At 22.2% G+C, this 19,206-nt stretch overlaps 6 protein-coding genes across 8 annotated transcripts; 4 read left to right on the plus strand and 2 right to left on the minus strand.

Annotated features, from left to right (window-relative positions):
* Positions 1-579: 579 nt before the first annotated feature.
* LOC107998955 (voltage-dependent anion-selective channel) lies at positions 580-3,383 on the minus strand. The gene is made up of 6 exons (XM_017058527.3): positions 3,256-3,383; positions 1,933-2,255; positions 1,682-1,803; positions 1,303-1,411; positions 1,004-1,212; positions 580-914 (listed from the first exon to the last, which is right to left on the minus strand). The coding sequence occupies exons 2-6, from the start codon at positions 2,250-2,252 to the stop codon at positions 823-825; spliced, it is 852 nt and encodes a 283-aa protein (XP_016914016.1). The 5' UTR covers positions 2,253-2,255; positions 3,256-3,383; the 3' UTR covers positions 580-822.
* Positions 3,384-3,579: 196 nt separating this feature from the next.
* Positions 3,580-7,914, plus strand: LOC107998888 (SET domain-containing protein SmydA-8-like). Of its 2 annotated transcripts, XM_062082968.1 has the most exons (9): positions 3,580-4,659; positions 5,161-5,228; positions 5,407-5,626; positions 5,905-6,155; positions 6,253-6,420; positions 6,510-6,736; positions 6,842-7,052; positions 7,196-7,341; positions 7,564-7,914. In XM_062082968.1, the coding sequence occupies exons 1-9, from the start codon at positions 4,642-4,644 to the stop codon at positions 7,794-7,796; spliced, it is 1,542 nt and encodes a 513-aa protein (XP_061938952.1). In that variant the 5' UTR covers positions 3,580-4,641; the 3' UTR covers positions 7,797-7,914. The 2 variants fall into 2 exon arrangements, with proteins under 2 accessions (XP_061938952.1, XP_061938953.1); XM_062082969.1 differs by lacking the exon at positions 5,161-5,228 and having other exon boundaries at positions 4,402-4,659.
* On the plus strand, positions 7,902-11,716 carry LOC107998906 (SET domain-containing protein SmydA-8-like). Of its 2 annotated transcripts, none has more exons than XM_017058435.3 (7): positions 7,902-8,607; positions 8,926-9,121; positions 9,226-9,453; positions 9,555-9,836; positions 10,020-10,307; positions 10,395-10,605; positions 10,776-11,716. In XM_017058435.3, the coding sequence occupies exons 1-7, from the start codon at positions 8,528-8,530 to the stop codon at positions 11,144-11,146; spliced, it is 1,656 nt and encodes a 551-aa protein (XP_016913924.1). In that variant the 5' UTR covers positions 7,902-8,527; the 3' UTR covers positions 11,147-11,716. The 2 variants fall into 2 exon arrangements, with proteins under 2 accessions (XP_016913924.1, XP_028523037.1); XM_028667236.2 differs by having other exon boundaries at positions 8,334-8,603.
* LOC107998902 (erlin-1) lies at positions 11,576-13,594 on the plus strand. The gene is made up of 5 exons (XM_017058431.2): positions 11,576-11,716; positions 12,002-12,121; positions 12,190-12,379; positions 12,461-12,719; positions 12,827-13,594. Exons 2-5 carry the CDS (start codon positions 12,014-12,016, stop codon positions 13,242-13,244), a joined length of 975 nt encoding a protein of 324 aa, XP_016913920.1. The 5' UTR covers positions 11,576-11,716; positions 12,002-12,013; the 3' UTR covers positions 13,245-13,594.
* A 152-nt stretch (positions 13,595-13,746) lies between these two features.
* On the plus strand, positions 13,747-15,444 carry LOC107999005 (ragulator complex protein LAMTOR3-A). Its single transcript, XM_017058631.3, has 3 exons — positions 13,747-13,908; positions 14,134-14,361; positions 14,492-15,444. Exons 1-3 carry the CDS (start codon positions 13,900-13,902, stop codon positions 14,627-14,629), a joined length of 375 nt encoding a protein of 124 aa, XP_016914120.1. The 5' UTR covers positions 13,747-13,899; the 3' UTR covers positions 14,630-15,444.
* On the minus strand, positions 14,717-17,387 carry LOC107998887 (glyoxylate reductase/hydroxypyruvate reductase-like). The gene is made up of 6 exons (XM_017058408.3): positions 17,229-17,387; positions 16,833-16,960; positions 16,198-16,387; positions 15,889-16,052; positions 15,517-15,807; positions 14,717-15,299 (listed from the first exon to the last, which is right to left on the minus strand). The coding sequence occupies exons 1-6, from the start codon at positions 17,294-17,296 to the stop codon at positions 15,184-15,186; spliced, it is 957 nt and encodes a 318-aa protein (XP_016913897.3). The 5' UTR covers positions 17,297-17,387; the 3' UTR covers positions 14,717-15,183.
* Between the last annotated feature and the right edge of the window lie 1,819 nt (positions 17,388-19,206).

Consider the following 19,206-nt stretch of genomic DNA (forward strand, 5'->3'; position numbering starts at 1 on the left):
ATATTATCTTAAAAATGTGAAATCTTTATATAAGATGTCAGACTTTAAATTATTGGAATTTTCATACTGAACGTATATTTCACAATAGGTTTCAACCCTAAAATAGCTACACCGGCAGTATTATTTTATATTAATTACAGAGGCAGAAATGAATCATTTTGTAAAAGAAAAGTAATTATATTTTATATTTGACATTTAATTTCAAGTCCCTGTATGTAATTATTTATTTAATATAATATTAAGTGCAAGTATTTTTACAATAAATTCGATTATTAAAACTATTTGTGTAGCTACCAAATGTATCATGTGCAGCAAATTGTGTATTCTTATTTAAAAAATTGAATTTATAATTATTTTGAAACTTGATAACATTTATTATTAAATTTAAAAATGTATTTCCAATAAAATTTAAAGACATTTTGTTCCTAACTTAATTTTATCCGTATTTGTAATTAATATTATTTATATGTGTTTATATTTTTTATAATTAAGTTCAAATTAATTAATCTTTGATTTTATAAGATTGTATATTTAACAGGAACTGGTAACAGGCTGCACCAATCGAATATTATAAGAGAATTATACACAAAAAATAATACACTTCTATTTCATTTAAGAATTTATAAATCGTATTGTTCATGATAAGATATTGTTACCATACCGTTTTCATACATATTATATGTGGCATCTATTTTGGGATAAACCTATTTATGTTATAGGCAATATTTTATCTGAAGCATGTAATGTGATACTGTTTTATGACACAAAGATCATAAAATGATCCTTAAAGTGAATCAAGTCCTTTTGTGTCTGTAATGATATTTAAGCTTGAAGATCTAATGCAAGACCAATCTTATGTCCACCAGATCCAAAATTCTTTCCATCAATATTTGTAGAAAGTGTCAAAGTTACACCTGAATATTAAATTTAAATATTTATTTATAAAATAATTAGAAAAAAAACAAATAAAATATATTTTGTAAATATTTTAAACATTATTTACCATCACGTAATTTTTGTTGATATCCCAAACCAACTTGAAGATTAGAATTAACTTTAGCTCTAATAGATGCATCGTTATCAAGATTATATTTTGTAGCAATTCCAAATTGTGTTACATTATTACTTGAATTCCATTCCAAATTAATTGCACCTTCTAATTCTGGTTTTACTTTATGATAAATGAGGCCACTAAAGTCACAGCCATTATTCCTAAATAAATCAAAATAAGATATTAAAAAATTATATTTAATTAATATATTTAAATTACTTTCTTTACAAATATTTAATGATTATACATACACTGCTGCATGAAGAGTAAAGTCTGAAGCAGTATATCCAAGTGCAAAATTATTCTTTGTAAGTTTGTTTCTTTGCGTATCAAAACAGGCCTGATAACCAGCTAGCCAACCTACAATTTAATCATAGCATTTTATAATGCAACATGTTTCATTCATTCTATTTTATTATATCACAATCTTACATCATTTTTTTCTGGAATAACAGGATACTGGGAATAAGAAAAGGAAAGATTTAAATGAATTATAAGAAATCACATGGGAACAATGACATCAAAAATATCAAATATCAACTTCTGTACTAAAAATAACAAATAATATATTACATACTATGCTAAAAATAATTTAAGTTTATATTATAAATAAAGAATATATATTCTTACCTTGATATCCTACAACAGTTGATGCATTTACCAAAGGACCAGTAGAAAGACTAAGATCAAAATCAGCAGCTGCAGATACATTATCATGTTTATAAGCTGTCTTTAATTTTCCAGTTTTTGTCCTATAATAATAAAATAATTAGATATTTCTTTGAAGTATATAGTAAAAGTATAATTTATTTTAAGAAAATTTCAAGTATTAATAAGTAACTATAAAATATTGATAAGATTAAATGATATATTTATTTTACCCAGTTTGTGGAGAAAAAGTACAGCCATAACCAAGAGTAAGACCTTTGAGCAATTTATCAGCAAAAGTAATATCAGTAGCAAGGGTATTATCAGTATTCCATTTTTCACTAAATTTTAATCCATAATCATCAATATTGTACTTAGTTTCTAAAGAACCAAATACTTTTCCAGTATCTTGATTAGATACTCCACCACTAGAAAATTCTACACCTGATTTTGTTTTGGTTTTTACATCTAATTTAATTAGACCAAAATGATATCCACTGGAAAATAAATCTCGAGCACTTTTGCCTAAATCATTATATGATGGTGGGGCCATAATCTATATAAAAGATTAAATAATTATACAAAATTATTAATTATTTTTATAACAATAATTTACATTATATAATATATGTATATTAAATATAATTATTTATTTTATTACAAATAATTTCATTATAAATAATGAGTATATATTTTCATATATGACATCTACAAATGAATTTTAATTATAATTTTTAAAAAACATATTTTTAAATTATAAGTAAATATATAAAATATTAAAGATTAACAGATTTCTAATATAATATTATTATTTTTAATCAATTTATAAAATTTACATTATTGATATTATAATCATAATTAAATTATTGATTAAATCTATCATAAATATGATGTATCTATAATATATTCTTTAAATAATAAAATATATGAAAAATATGATTTAATTGATCAAAAGGTTTTAATAATACATAATAGATAACATATTTTAATAAAACATAATAGATAATATAATATTTGTTGAAAATATTATTCAATGCATATTTCGTAATATTTAATATATACATATAATAAAAAAAATAAATATTAAATTATTTAATTGATTTTTAAAAGATATATTAGAATAATCGAATTAATAATAAAGTTATTGAAAAAAATAAGAAAATATACTAAGTAACAATATATTATTAATTTAACAATAATATAGAGCAAAAATGGAGTGATATTGACTTGTCTTAGTATTACATAAGGCGTAAATCAGTGATTTCCAATTCTCATAAATAATTTGAATTTCATATTATTATATATAAAAATATGTTTGTTACAAAAAACAAAAAATTATTGTTGACATCATAAAAATATGAAATATTTAAATTCATATAAATTTATGAAACTAGTAAAAACGGTCTCTTAAAACACTGCTAGACGACATCGACATTATCAGCAACTCGTGCCGGCTTTATGAAAAATTTTTTGTAAATTATGTATTTTGAATGTAAGAATAGAAAATCTAATTTAAAACTAATAATGCACAAATAATGTGATTCATTGATACTTACCGATATTTTATGTTATAAGACACAAGTGCAAAAAACTGTGTGACTTCGTTTCGAAGTTGCGTACGTGAGACGATATGCGAACTAGGAGAGAAAGATGGAACCTGCGCGCAACTAAGTTTACGCCTGCGCAAATTAATTTCTAAACAAATTAGAATCTATTTTTATATACAAATATTAATAAAATATATATATAAAATTTTTTTACATAAAAGAAAATATTATTAGAGGATATATCTTTCATCAAATAAAACATATTCTATTATTTAATTTTTATGTTGATTTACTTTCTAGATATTACGTAATCTTAAAGATCACCCTCATAAACATGGATTTCATACATATCCTGATCATCTGGTACCACGTATTGAACGCTAGATAAAAGATAAGAATATATCAAGAAAAAAGTATTTATCTTTTTAAAAGTTATCTATAATTAAATATATATTTAATTTATATGATTATCAACTATTAATAAATCATTAAGTAACAATTAGAATTATTTTTTTGTTATTAAAACTTATATATAAATTTCTTTATATATAATAAATAGAATTTAAAAACAAGTTGCTGTTGAAAACTTTATATTAAATATTAATTTCATATATGCTTTAAACATAATAGTTACACATTATAAGTAAGTGAAGTCGTTTTTTTATAATAAAAATATATTAAATTATACAATTTTAAATATTTAAATGTTTAAATGAATTAATATAGTTAAAAAGAAAAGGATATGACATAAAGCATTTTTTATTTCACTGATTTTTTATTATAATCATCAAATTATATTTAATAATGAATTTTTACTATTTCTATATATGTTTCTAAATCTTTTAATTAGAAAAAGAGAATTATAAATTAATGTTTATTATTCTAATAATTATATTTTAAATTTTCGATCATAATTCATTTCAGTTTGTCTTTAAATATTCTAGTCACAATATTTCACGTAAAATATTAAAAATATGATGTAAAAATTGAAATATATTTATTTAAATATTTATATTATTTAATTATAAAATTGAAAAATAGAGTTATTTTTCAATTAGTCTGTAAAAGTATTAAAGAAGCTAAAACTGCATATATATTTTTGAGTCTCAAAATAGACCGGTAGCTCGATTCAGTGTGTAGCTACAATTTCTATGCAAATCGAGACTCTTCCCGAAAGACGATGGTCATATCTAGATCATACTTTTGGCAATCTTCACGGAGTAGTATATTTTTAATAAAACGATTACATATATAAACTACTTAATTTTTAGTCTGTTTGCATCCCTTGACTTTCATAGATCGTGCGATCCGATTTGAATGCGAAGAAAGCGTTCAATATAATCAAATTCGAGGAAATCGTTTTGGTATCAATATTAATTGAGTGTTAAATCAATCATGTCTCAAAAAAACTTGGTATGTATTAATTAATAAAATTAATTATATTGATTAAATTTCATTTTTCTATAAATTAACTTTATTTTTTTTTAATTATTTATAATTTTATTTATTGTTTTTTGTAAACATATATTTTTTCTTTTAATTATTTATAATTTAATATATATTCGAAAATAATATATTTAGATCGGGAAATTTTTGTAAGTACAAAATGATTATTGTTTCGTCATCAATAATTTTATTTGCACATATTTAACTTTGCATTCAGCATATTCAAATTTCGCGTCATACTCTTATAATAGACGAAGTAATATCTAATCATTTATTGCATAGTATTAAAAGATAACGAGGAAGTAGTTTATAATACGAAATTGTATACAGATCTTACGAAATCGATCATATTGATATCCTATTATAACTATATATAGAAGATTATTTTTCATATTAAATTTATTGCACAAAAATGATTTTAATGTAAAAATATTGTTTGTTATTGTTAATAACACTCTCTTTTATTAGGAAACATCCAGTTTAGTGGGTAAAAGTTCAACAACATACAAAATTCTTCAAAATGATAAAGTAGGAAGGTAGGAAATTAAATGAAATTAGATGGATTAGTCATTGTAATTAAATCATTATTAGTAATAAAAAATATTTTTTGTTTGTGTTATATATATATATATATTGTTGTTTTATAAAATGAATTTAAATACAAATAATTTGAATATTATAATGGTTTTAATATTTTAAAGTAATTTTTTTTAGATATATGGTAGCCAACAAGGAGTTAGAGGCAGGTGAAGAAATTGTTTCAGAAATGCCTTTTATAGTGGGACCAAAAGCAGCCACATATCCTTTATGTCTTTCTTGCTATGTATCATGGCCTCCAACATTGAATGAAAAACCTCTTTGTTCGAAATGTGGTTGGCCTGTTTGTTCAACAGAATGCGAGAACCAACCTCAACATAAAGATTATGAATGTCAGGTAGCGATTATGAAAATTAAAAAACAATTAGCATCTCTTAAAATTATACTTAATTATACTTGTTTTTGAATTATATTCCTACATGAACATTAATGAGAATTAGAAATGTTTACAATATATTGCTAATTTGCGTATATAATAATAAAATTCCAAAAAAGGAAAAAATTCATTAAAAATAAAAATGTAAAAATGTTAAAAAAAATATATATTTCTTAAAAACAATTTATTATTTTTTATCATATATCAAATAATAAATTATGATGTTTGTACATTTGTAGATATTCGCACAAGCCAACGAGAAATTTAATGTACAGGCTGCTTTAGAAGAGACAAATGAAAATGGAGTACCACAATTAGAATGTATAACTCCATTGAGATTACTTTTGGAATCGGAAAAAAATCCAGAAAGATGGAAGAATGAAGTGAAGGACATGGAAGCTCATAATAAAATAAGAAACCAAAAGAAACAGTGGAAATCAGATCAAATTAATATTGTAGAGTATATAAGAAAACAACTTAAATTAGAAAGGTAATTATATACAATTCTTTAATATTGTAGCATAAAGAAAAAACAATATTTTTATACGGTATATTTATCAACTTATATTTTTTTTCTCTTATTGCAGGTTCTCAGAAGAACAAATTCAAACAGTATGCGGAATCTTGGAAATTAATACTTTCGAAGTTCGAACAGCAAAAGGATTTAGCGCGAGAGCAATCTATCCTACAGTGGCTTTAATGAATCACTCGTGTATCTCTAACACTTGTCATAGCATTTCACCAACCGATTACAAGTAAAATAATGATATAAATAATTTATTAAATAAAAAAATTAATTAACATATAATTTAATAATTGATATTTAAAATAATTTCGTTTGCAGAATACGATTGCGTACTACGCTCAAAATTCCTCCGGGTGGAGAACTTTACGGAAGTTATACACATTCGTTACTTCCAACGATGTTGAGAAGAGAACATCTTCTTGAAGGAAAAAATTTCGCTTGTGCATGTGCAAGATGTTCAGATCCAACTGAACTTGGAACGCATATGTCTTCATTAAAATGCAATAAGTGTGATAATGGAATAGTGTTATCTTTGGATTCTTTAGGTAAATATTTTGCATAGTTAAATAAGAATATAATCGATTTTAATTACAATATGCGAATAATTAATATTCTTGATTTATTATTTCAATTATAAACTTATATTACAGATCCAGAAAGTTCATGGAAATGTACTCATTGCGAATTTTCAACCTCAGGATCAGCCGTTCGAAAAGTATTGCAAATTATACAAATGGAAGTAGATGCAGTAGAGGCCATCAGTGGTGCTGATGGAGCTGATGCTATTCAAGAAAGAGAAACAGTTGCAAAAAAATATCGTTCAGTTTTACATCCTCGACATGCTTTTCTCACAATGTTGAGGTAAATATAATTTTAATTCGATATATAAATATGAATTAAATTGACTATTTAATGGAATGATTGATTTATGGATATAATGTGGATATGCCAAAATATTTTTTATATAATTATCTATTTAATTGTATCTGTTTTCTTTTTTGTAGACATTCATTGACACAAATGTATGGTCGTGTGGAAGATTATCTTTTAGAAGATTTGCCAGATGTTGTATTAGAACACAAGATCGATATGTGTAAGCTATTACTTCAAGTACTCGACGTTATAGAACCTGGCTATTCTCGTATAAGAGGTAAAGATTTATAATTATCTATCACTTTTTATTATAAATTCTTATTATACATTATTATTTATTATATATATTTTTATTATATATTATATATATTAATAATAATATAATTTATAATCCTCAGATATTCATAACTGTAATTAAATAATTACAATTTTTAATTCGTATTAAAGATAATATTTTATTAAAGAATTGTTATTAATATTTTATTTTTATTTATAAAAGGAATGACATTGTATGAACTTCATGCACCCTTACTTTTTACTGCTAAAACGCAATGGAATGCCGAAGTGATTGATAAAGCTGCCTTGAAATCAAAAATGATAGAAGCTTCTAAAATTTTGAAAGAAGCTGCAACGATTTTATGTTTTGAACCACCGGATACAGCGGAAGGCCAAATAGGTATCGTCGCTAAAGAATCTCTGGCTCAGCTTGAGGATTCAATCAAAAATTTATAAACTTTATTTATTGTATATCGAAGCATTATATTTATTAATAAAGATATATAACATTGAATGTATTTGTTAATAAAGATATGTAATTACATATATAGACAATTAAATATGCTTTGCTAAATCATTGTTGTATCATTATGTGACTCATTTTGCAAATATAAATTATTTTATGAATTTTATATATTCAGGATCAAAGTAATTTACTATTAGTATTAAAAAAAAATCAAATAGAGAAAATAAAATTTTATACAATTAAAAAACTATTTTATTTTATTACGAAAATTTAAATTTACCTTTTGTGATGTAAACAAAAGGTAAACAGATCTCAGAGTAATCAAAACAAACAATATAGAATGTATATACAAATATTCATAGGAATTAATAAATATATTCAAATTTACTAATATTTAAATTTCTCAGAAAAAAGTGAAATTTATTTAAAATGGCAATGACCATGGAACATTGCAGTCTCTAATGCAATGCATTGTTTTGTCGCCAAATACCTACTCGACAAGCATGCGGCTACACTACGACTTCTAATAATAATATAGCAATCGAGAGTACGAAAGAGACACGGCTCCCGCTACAACTTCCTGTATTTCGGTGTCAGTTACGAACCATAGGAAATGTACGATACCGTCAGGCTCTTACGGGTCTAAGTATCGTTAGTTTCGTATGAGATCGGTACATTTTAGTCAAGTAATTGGCGAAAATAGCTCAAGTGATATACGTATATGATGATGGAAGAAAAATCAAAAGACGTTGCAACTCCCACGTTAAAATACAAAGTTGTTTATTCAGAGAAATTAGGCAGGTACAAACATATAAATTATACGAATTATTTGACTTAATTTATTATATCTTATTTATTAAAGACATTGAAATAAAATCTATTAGAAGAAATCTATAAAATCTATTATTTTTCAATTTAAATTCGGTTAAAACGTAAACATTGAGCGTATAATTACCGCGTATACAAGTATATATCCTTGATTTTTGCATTATTCTTATTCTATCTTTCTTTTAAAGATTTTATGATCGATTGAATTATAAACTAGAAAAATAAATTTTATATTTTATATCACGTTATGTATTTTAAAACATGTTATACAACATTTTCTATTTTCATAAGGTATTTACAAGCGTCAAAAGATTTAAGAGCAGGAGAAGTAATACTTCGAGAAAATCCGGTCGCTGTTGGACCAATGTCTTGTATGAAAGAACCGATATGTTTCGAATGTTTGAGTATGTTACCAGATATCGAGCAAGATTTCCATTATATTTGTTCGGGATGCAATGTTGTAACTTTGTGCGGCTTTTCTTGTGAGGTAAAAATGTAAAAATGAAATTACTCATAATTATTTACCGCATATAAATTAAAAATCATATTAAAAATTTGTTATTATTTTATTATTGATTGTTATCTTTTCAGGAGCGAGCCTATTATCATTCAACGTACGAATGTGAAATTATTAAAAATAATATGGAATTGTCGATAGAAAATACAGATACTTTAGCTGGTGTATTATTTGTTTTAAGATTATGGTTATTAAAGCAAAAAGATCCAGAATTGTGGAAACGTGTTCTAACTCTAGAATCTCATATAAATAAAAGAAGAAATACAATAGTTTGGGAAGATAGAGAAATAAATATTGTAAATGTAAGTGATATAAAAAATAATAATAAAAAAATATCAATTTTTAATAATAATGATAATTTTTAATAATATAATAATTTTTTCATTTTTTGATTTAATTATAGGTTTTAAAATCGTTGAATTTTCTTGAAAACGATCCATCTGTTTCGGAGATTATACAACAATTGTGCGGAATTTTAGATGTTAATTCTTTCGAGCTCAGATCCCCAGGAGGTATGGATGGACTTCTTTTACGCGGTTTATATCTGGATGCCTCCTTGATGGCTCACGACTGTAGGGGAAACGTCCATATAACTGCAGATGATAATTTTCATCTTACCGTATATGCTAGTATACCGATTAAAGAAGGCGACACAATTTTCTTCAATTACACTTCATCACTTTTGGTTCGTTTATTCGTCTTTATTTTCATGCTACGAAAGAATCAAAACTCTACGCAAATTGTAAAGAGATATTTAAAAAAATGAAAATTTCGGAACATATAGAATTTTTAAAAATTATCAAAAATTATAAAATTATACAATTGTTCAAAAAGAGAATTTATTTATTTATGATAATTTCGTTGATAGGGAACAACAGGTAGAAGAGAATATTTGCGTACTGGAAAATATTTTGAATGTGAATGTGATTTATGCAAAGATCCTTACGAAATGGGATCATATATGAGCTGTATTGTGTGTCCGCGATGTAGGCAGGGTTATGTAGGAATGCAAGATCCTTTAACAAAGTTTCCATATAGTAAAAATGCGAAATGGCAATGCAATAAGTGTAAAAAGATCATATCAGGATGTCTTATTAAAACCTCTCTAAATATATCAAAAAATTTGGTTGACGATGTGGATGAATGTAATATTAAAGTTAGTATTAAACAAAAATCAAATGATTAATATATATTAGTGAATGAACTTCAGTTTATATTTTTTATTTCTTTAATAATTTTCAAGGTAATGGAAAATTTAAAAGAGAAACTATCAAAATCTCTTCATAAGAATCATTTTTTAATGTTATCTTTGAAGCAAAAATTATTGAATATATATCGACAGGAAATAACAGGGCCAAATCCGAAAAGGAAAATTTTACGAAGCATGGCACATCTATGTAAAGAAATGTATGATTTACTGGAAATAGTTGAACCAGGAATATCTCGATTGAAAGGTATTTTTAATGAAATAACTTATTCAAATCATTTGTTAATAAATATGTTATTAATGTAAATGGAAATGATAAAAAATTAAATTTAAATTTAATAACATTAAATAATTATATAGTTTTAAGTTTTAATGTATCAATATTATATAATCTATTAATATAAAAAAATTTTTTAGGAATTATGTTATATGAAATACATTTACCATTAGCATTATTAGCGAATCGTGAATATAATGCACGGGAAATTTCTCCAAGTGAATTAGTTAAACGACTTGAAGAAGCTGGAAGTTTTTTAAAGAAATGCCTAACTATGCTTCTTTTGGAACCAGTAGATACACCAGAAGGGAAATTAGCTAAAAGAGCATTACAAGAATTAAAATCACTAAATGAAAATATAGCTGACGTTAAAAATTTGATCAAACCTGAAACTTCTAGTAGCAGTAGCAAAAAATCTCAGAAAAGTAAATCTAACAAAACTGACAATAAATCTGATAATAAATCTGACGACAAATCAACAAATAAACAAACAGAAAATAAAAATGTGTAAAAAAGAAATATCTTTTATATTTATATAAAAGATCAATGATTATTATATAAAGTAATTTGTATTGTTCTTTTTATAACAATGATCATAAAATAATGATCAATAATTTAAACGAAAAAGATTTTAAATAATTTTATACTATTTTAAATATTACTGTAGTGTTCAAATATATGACTATATTATTTTAATATTATAATATGTATAATAAATTATATTATTCTTAAATAAAATATCATTAATATTTTATTAATTATTTTTAATAGTATTGAAAAACATAAAAAATTATAAATTATTTCTTTCTTCTACAAAATTTTTTCTGATTAAAATTGTTCCATTTTAGTGGTTATAAACTACTGTTTTTTTAATCAATATTATGTGATATACATAATGTACATGTAAATTACATTCAAATGAAATTAAAAAAAATTAATTTAATTATTAAATACATATATATAGTATAAGTTTTACGAACGATTTAATTTATAGTAAAAATTGATATTTTGTCCGAAACATTATAATTATTTAATTAAAACATAAAATATTGAACGTGTATACTAGTAAAAACTTAAATCTGTAAGTTTATTTATTTTTTAATATATTTTTAATATATTTTACTATAAATAAATAATATTCTAAAAATTTAAAAAACTTTGTGATATATATGAAATATAACCTCTATAAAAGAAATATAAATAAAATAAATTATAACATAACTGTTTAAATTATTGCTATTTTATTAAATATCTTTTATAATAAATATATAATGTAAGATTTTAATAAAATTTAAATTGTTTTAATAATTTATTCTATGTAATTATATTTTTTTAATTTATATAGTAAAGTATTTTTCAATTTCAGCAAAAAAATAGTATGTTTGATCAAAGTATCATTGGAATATGTTTTTGTGTCTGCTTAGCAATAGTTTTCAATTTTTCTTTACATCGAATAGAAGAAGGTCATGTTGGTGTATATTTTAGAGTAAGTAAATATATAAATATAAAAAATATAATTTATAACATTATAAACATTTTTTTTAAATGATATAGGGTGGTGCATTATTACCTCAAGTTAGCAGTCCTGGATTTCATATGATGATACCTTTACTAACAACATATCGTGCTGTTCAAGTTACATTACAAACAGATGAAGTAAAAAATGTTCCATGTGGAACAAGTGGTGGTGTAATGATTTATTTTGATCGTATAGAAGTTGTAAATATATTAGATGCAAATAGTGGTAAGTGATATTACTAATTAAATTAATAATTGTAATTATAAATTATTATAAGATTTTATATTGATTATTTTAATTTTACAGTTTATAACATGGTAAGAAATTTTACAGCAGATTATGATCAAACATTAATATTTAATAAGATTCATCATGAATTAAATCAATTTTGTTCTGTACATACATTACATGAGGTATACATAGATTTATTTGATCAAATAGATGAAAATTTAAAAACTGCTTTACAAAAGGATTTAAATGATTTAGCACCTGGTTTAAGTATTCATGCAGTTAGAGTTACTAAACCAAAAATTCCAGAAACTTTGAGAAAAAATTATGAATTAATGTAAGTATAAAATTATATAATAAAATTTATTAGTTGATTTTTTCAAATCTTTTAGAATCATTATTATTGTTATTCTCTCTCTCTATATATATATACACATATTATAGGGAAGCAGAGAAAACAAAACTTTTAATATCAATTCAACATCAGAAAGTTGTTGAAAAGGACGCAGAAACGGATAGAAAAAAAGCTGTTATTGAAGCAGAAAAAGAAGCCCAAGTAGCAAAAATACAATTTAATCAAAAAATTATGGAAAAAGAATCTTTACAACGAATAGCAGCAATTGAAGATGAAATGCATTTAGCAAGACAAAAAAGTCATTCTGATGCTGAATATTATCAAACAAAAATGCAAGCTGAAGCAAATAGACTTCTGCTTACCAAAGAATTTTTAGAATTAAAAAAATATGAAGCATTAGCACAAAATACAAAAGTATATTATGGTCAAGATATACCAAAAATGTTTATGTATGGAGGTTGCTCAAATGATGATAGTACAAATTCACGTATAGAAATTCAAAAATAATAATTATAGAAATAGATAACTCTTTTTTTTAAATATTATATGATGAAATAGTTATTTTATTTATGTTTATATGTAATCATTTAAAATGTAATTTATCAATTTTTTGTGATTATCATATGTAATACATATATAATACGATTGTTTATTTATAAACTTTATTAGACTTAATCAAATTTTGTAATAAAAATTTTGTTAATATAACAATTTTTAATACTATTAATATTATTATATACATAAATTTAAGTTTTTTAGTTTCTTTAAAATAAACATTTCAGATAAATATTATATAAGTAAAGATAAAGTTCAAACAAATTAAAAAATGTTTTAATAAATCAAATCATTATTTACAATTATTATTATTATTTATAATTATAATTAAATTAAATTTTATTACATAAAACTAATTCTTAAATTTAGGAAATATGAAAAAAATATTTATAAAAAATATTTATAAATTTTTGGAAATTAAATTACAACTCTCATAATTTTTTTTTATTATGGTAATTTAAACGATGCGCGCGCATTCTACGTTTATCATATGACAATCTGTCAAAAGTAGTGTTTGATAATTAATATTCTTTATATTTAAGATCTATTAAACTTTAATATAGATTTATAATCAACTACATAACATTTATCTCTGTAAATATTGAAAATGACAGCAGTAAGTTTTTGATCATGTTATATTATTTTAAAAATAATTTTAAGATTCTCATTTTAAGGTTATGATAAGTTAAGTCAATTCTAGAATAACCATAAAATACTTGTAAAAAGAAATATATATTTTATTGAAAAGAAATATTTAAGATATTTAAATTTATATTTATATTATAATATTATAATATGAAAAGTATATATGTTAATTATCTTTAACATTTTTTAATCTCAGGAATTAAGAAAATTTCTTTATGGACTTTTAAGTAGTGTGGAAGGACTTCATAGTATATTGATAACAGATAGGGATGGAGTACCTGTTGTGTCTGTAGCTGATGAAACGACACCAGAATTAGCTATGAGAGCAAGTTTTTTATCTACATTTGGCATGGCAACAGATCAAGGAAGTAAATTAGGATTAGGAAAAAATAAAACAATTATATGCATGTACAGTAGTTATCAGGTAATAAAAAAAAATGTTATTATTATAAAATATTATTTAAATTTTAATGCTTTTAATGAAAAAGCTTTTTTTAAAGAAAAAAATATATATAAATACTAATATAAATTTAATTGCTATTTTATTTTTATAGGTAGTTCAAATGAACAAATTACCATTAGTAATTAGTTTTATTGCTAGTCATAATTGTAATACAGGCCACATATTATCTTTGGAAAGTAAAATTGATCCAATTTTAAGCAATTTAAAAAATGCAGTAGTGGAAGCCTGATGGTTACCTGTTGTGCATTACGGGTGATAAATACCAAAAGTTTGCAATTACATTTGGTAAACACTTGTAATTAATAGATATTATAAATAATGGGGTGGAAATATTATTGTATATTTCTTTTTCTAATTTACAAAAAATTTAAATTACATTTTTTTACAATTTCTGTATATTTCTCTTCATTAGCATTTTTATATGACATTTTAAAAAAAAGTATCCAACATTTTTTATAAGATAATAAATAATAATAATAATAAAAAATAATGCTAGATATTAAACATTTTTATAATGAACAAAAAATTATCACAAAATATCAAAAATATTTCAATGTTTTCAAAATGTATTTAAAGATATAGAAATTTTATATGTATAAATAGTATAAATTCATATAAAAAAAAACTAATATTAAAGTACATATTAAATTATGTAATATGTATCAGTTAATATTCTAAAATATTTTAAAAATATATTATTGTATTGTATAATTAATATAATAATGTCTTATAAATTGTGAAATAAAAATTTATACTTCACATATGTTCAAGAGAACATATTAGTTATAATTCATATACTAATGGCTTATCCTCTAATCCATTGAGAATGTTTTGTGCTGCAGTAAGAGACATATCAATTCTTGTCTTGACAGTAGCACTGCCCATATGAGGTACAATAACTGCAGTATATTTTATATTTGTTAATGTATATACAATTTTGCTACATATTTCTATCAACTAATATGTTCATATTATAAAAATATAAAATGGAATATAAAGAAAATCTACTAAAATTTAATAAAGATATAAAAAAACTAAAAAAAATTAAATTATTTCTACCTGGAATTTATAATATTAAATAATTTAATTTTATTTATTGTAATTAACAATACTTACTAGCATTAGGAAGTTGAAGAAGTTCATGATCTGGTGGCAATGGTTCTGGATCCGTAACATCAAGGCCGGCCGCAAAAATTGTTTTATTACGCAATGCTTTAATCAAGGCATCTGTTTTTACAATTTGTCCACGAGCAATGTTAACAAACACTGCATTTTTCTTCATTTTATTGAAAGTATTATCGTCAAACAATCCTCTAGTTTCATTATTTAATGGACTGGCAACAATTACGAAATCACTTTGTGCAAGAAGTTCATCAAGAGATACGAAATCAGCTCCGAGCTCATCTCCTAATAATATAATAAAATTAAAATAAAAATATCCATATTTAAATATAGATATTTTATTCTTACGTATACATTTATAAATACCTGCTTTTTTACGAGAATGACCAGTATAAATGAAATGACCTACATCGAATCCTTTCAATCGTTTAACAATAGCTTGACCAATATTGCCCAAACCAACAATGCCAACTGTTGATCCTCTTAAATCTTGACCAAGTAACCATTGTGCATGTGTTTCTACTTTACCGCTAAATTTTTAAAATTTTTTAAATTTAAATAAATAAAATATATATATAAATTTTAATATTTTTTAAAATTATTATTTAAACTTTTTTTTATATTTATTTTAATAAATTAAATTTTTGGAAAAAAATTAAATTCGTTTTTAATTACTGTTCAAGTTTTAGACGTCCTTCATGAATTCGTCTTGCTGCATTTAATGATAAAAGTACTGCCATTTCCGCAACGGCAGCTGATAAAACTATAGGAGTATGTCCAACTTTAATACCTCTTCTTTTAATTTCGGGAACATCTAAATGATCATAACCCGCTGACATCGTTGAGACAACTTTTAGGGATGATCCTAATTTTTATTTATATAATTATATATTAATTTTTCAATATCTTTTAAATTTTTTTAAATGATATATTAAAACTATTTATATTATTATATTAGATGATTTATAAGACAATAAATATTTATATTATTATTGAAAATTCGTAAATAAATTTATATAGCTTAAATGTTACTTTAAAAAATATTTGATATATAAAATTATTCACTTAAATTAAAAATACATTATTATATAATATATTATGTAATATATTATACAATAACTAAAAAATTAATAAATAATTTATAAATTCTGAAATGCGAAATTTAATTATTTATCATTACAAATATTTCTTTAAATTAAATTTTAAAATTTGATTTGATTAACGTTGTTATCGATAATTTACTTTAAAATTCTACGAAAGAAATATGATTTATTATATCATTTAAAAAATTATTATATTTCAATATTTACCTGCTTTATCAAGAAAGTCACTATTCACATTGATATGACCACTAAGAAAAAGTGCATCATGATCTGGAAGTGCTTGCAATACTTCTTCACGTTCACTTACAAGTTTTTGAATAATTGTGACATCACATCTAAACAAACAAGAAAATTAATGCATTATGTAATAAATAACAATAAAACTTTGTATTTAATATTAATAATTATATAGAATTAAATATTTAAAATAAAAAATTGTTTTATAAAATATTGAATTATGATATTAAAATAACATAATAACATTATTAAACTTTTAATTATTTGTTTCAAATAATTTTTCAAATTGAGAATTTATTATTAAATTGTCATAATTGTTAAATATTAATAATTATTTAAAAAATATATATATCACTTTGTACTCACTTTGTACGCAAAAGATTTATAGCAGCTGATGGTACAGTGTTAGTAGTGACTAAGACACGTGGTTTCATTGTTCGTTTGCAAAATAATGTTTTCAGTGGCAAACACTTTGTAAACTGAAAAAATAACAACAATTTTTTGCCTTATATAACACTATAATTTGATTGTATGCGCAAGCGCATCCAATCCAATCAAAAGATAAAAAGCTGATTTGATATGAAAAAAATTTGATATGTTTTGTTTTTTTCTAATAAACTTGATATTAATATTTTTTATTATTTATTAATATAAATTATATATCTTATATAAAATGATAAGAAAAATGTTATATGTAAGTATATATTGTATATTTATTAATTTAAATAGAATTAAAAATAGGGTTATACGATAAGCATATTTCGAAATAACATTATTTAACATAAAATAAATATTGTTATATAAATCTTAAAAAAATTTTAATATAACATTTTGTGAAATTGTACGTTTACTTGACGATATGTATGGTCATGTTTTTATATTTCATATATTAATATATATGAAAAATATAAATAACACAAATTAAAATATGGCGCGATTTAATGAAAACATACTTCATCGTATACTTTCCTATTCATTAAAGACGCCGTTTTCTGCAAATGATAGACAAGTTAGTACGTGTTTATCAAATTATGAAAGCCGTTTTGTTCTCTAGCGATTATATATGTCAATAAAATGACAATAAAAGATGTAACAGTTGTGTATTTAGATATTAATATAACATTTTTTCAATTCATACAATTTAATGAACATTTTGAGCATAAAAGATATAATATATGTATATATATAAAATATATGAAGTATATATATATATATATGTAAATACATAAAATTATTTTATGTATAAAGATTCTTCTTTAACAATATAAATTTTTAATTATTATAAATTTTTTTTTATAAAATATGTGAAATTTAATATTCTCAATAATAAATTCTCAATAATAAATGGAATATATATAAATATGTATAAATAATTAAATATAATCAATAAATCTAGTTATTTAGTTATGTATTTGGTATTTAAATAGTGATTTTTATTTGTAATATAATATATATTAAAAAATAAAAATAAAATTCAAATGATCAATTGAAATAATTATTTTATAAAAAATACTAATATATTATAAATTATAATTATTAAAAATAACAACATTCTTAGTAATCTTTATCTACAAATAATAAATTATGTATTATATTATTAATAACTAAATTTCCTTTAGTGATTCCAAAGTGTGAAGTATCAGGAAGATATGAAGAAGTATACATGTTTCCTTACATATAGCTTATATGCAAATATTTGATATATAGATATATAGAGTTATATTTAATTAGAAGTTATATAAGTATATCTCTATATATCTATAGATAATTTTTAATTGTTAAATGAGAATTTTTTTTAATAATAAAAATTTATAGAATTATATTTAGTATATACCTTATAATTTTCATATTTCAAAAATATTAAAAATAAATAATATTATTTATTGCATTAATAATAATATTTATTTCTTATTTTAATTGACAATAATATATTTATAAAAAATAAATATGGATAAATATGGATGGAGAGGTACATAAGAATTTCATGAACATATGAAAGGATTTGTAAAATTATATAAATAATATATTCACAATAAAATAAATTAACAAAATAATTAATTTTTTTATATAATTGTGTAAAATATATACTATATTTATATAATATTATATTTATATAATTGTGCAAAAGAGTAATATTTCAAAAAATTTACTTATTTTTAATATTAAGTATTTACTATTTTTTTAATATTTTCTTAAATAACGGGAAATATAAGAAGAAAAAATATTTTTGAACATTAACCGCGATATCCTGTTATGTATTATTCTATTCGATTATTAATTTTTTGTAAACCACTTATTTCCTTAATATTAAATACGATTGAATATGGAAATCTTTAAAAATTAT

Source organism: Apis cerana, linkage group LG12, assembly GCF_029169275.1.
Source record: "Apis cerana isolate GH-2021 linkage group LG12, AcerK_1.0, whole genome shotgun sequence".
Classification (NCBI taxonomy): domain Eukaryota; kingdom Metazoa; phylum Arthropoda; class Insecta; order Hymenoptera; family Apidae; genus Apis; species Apis cerana.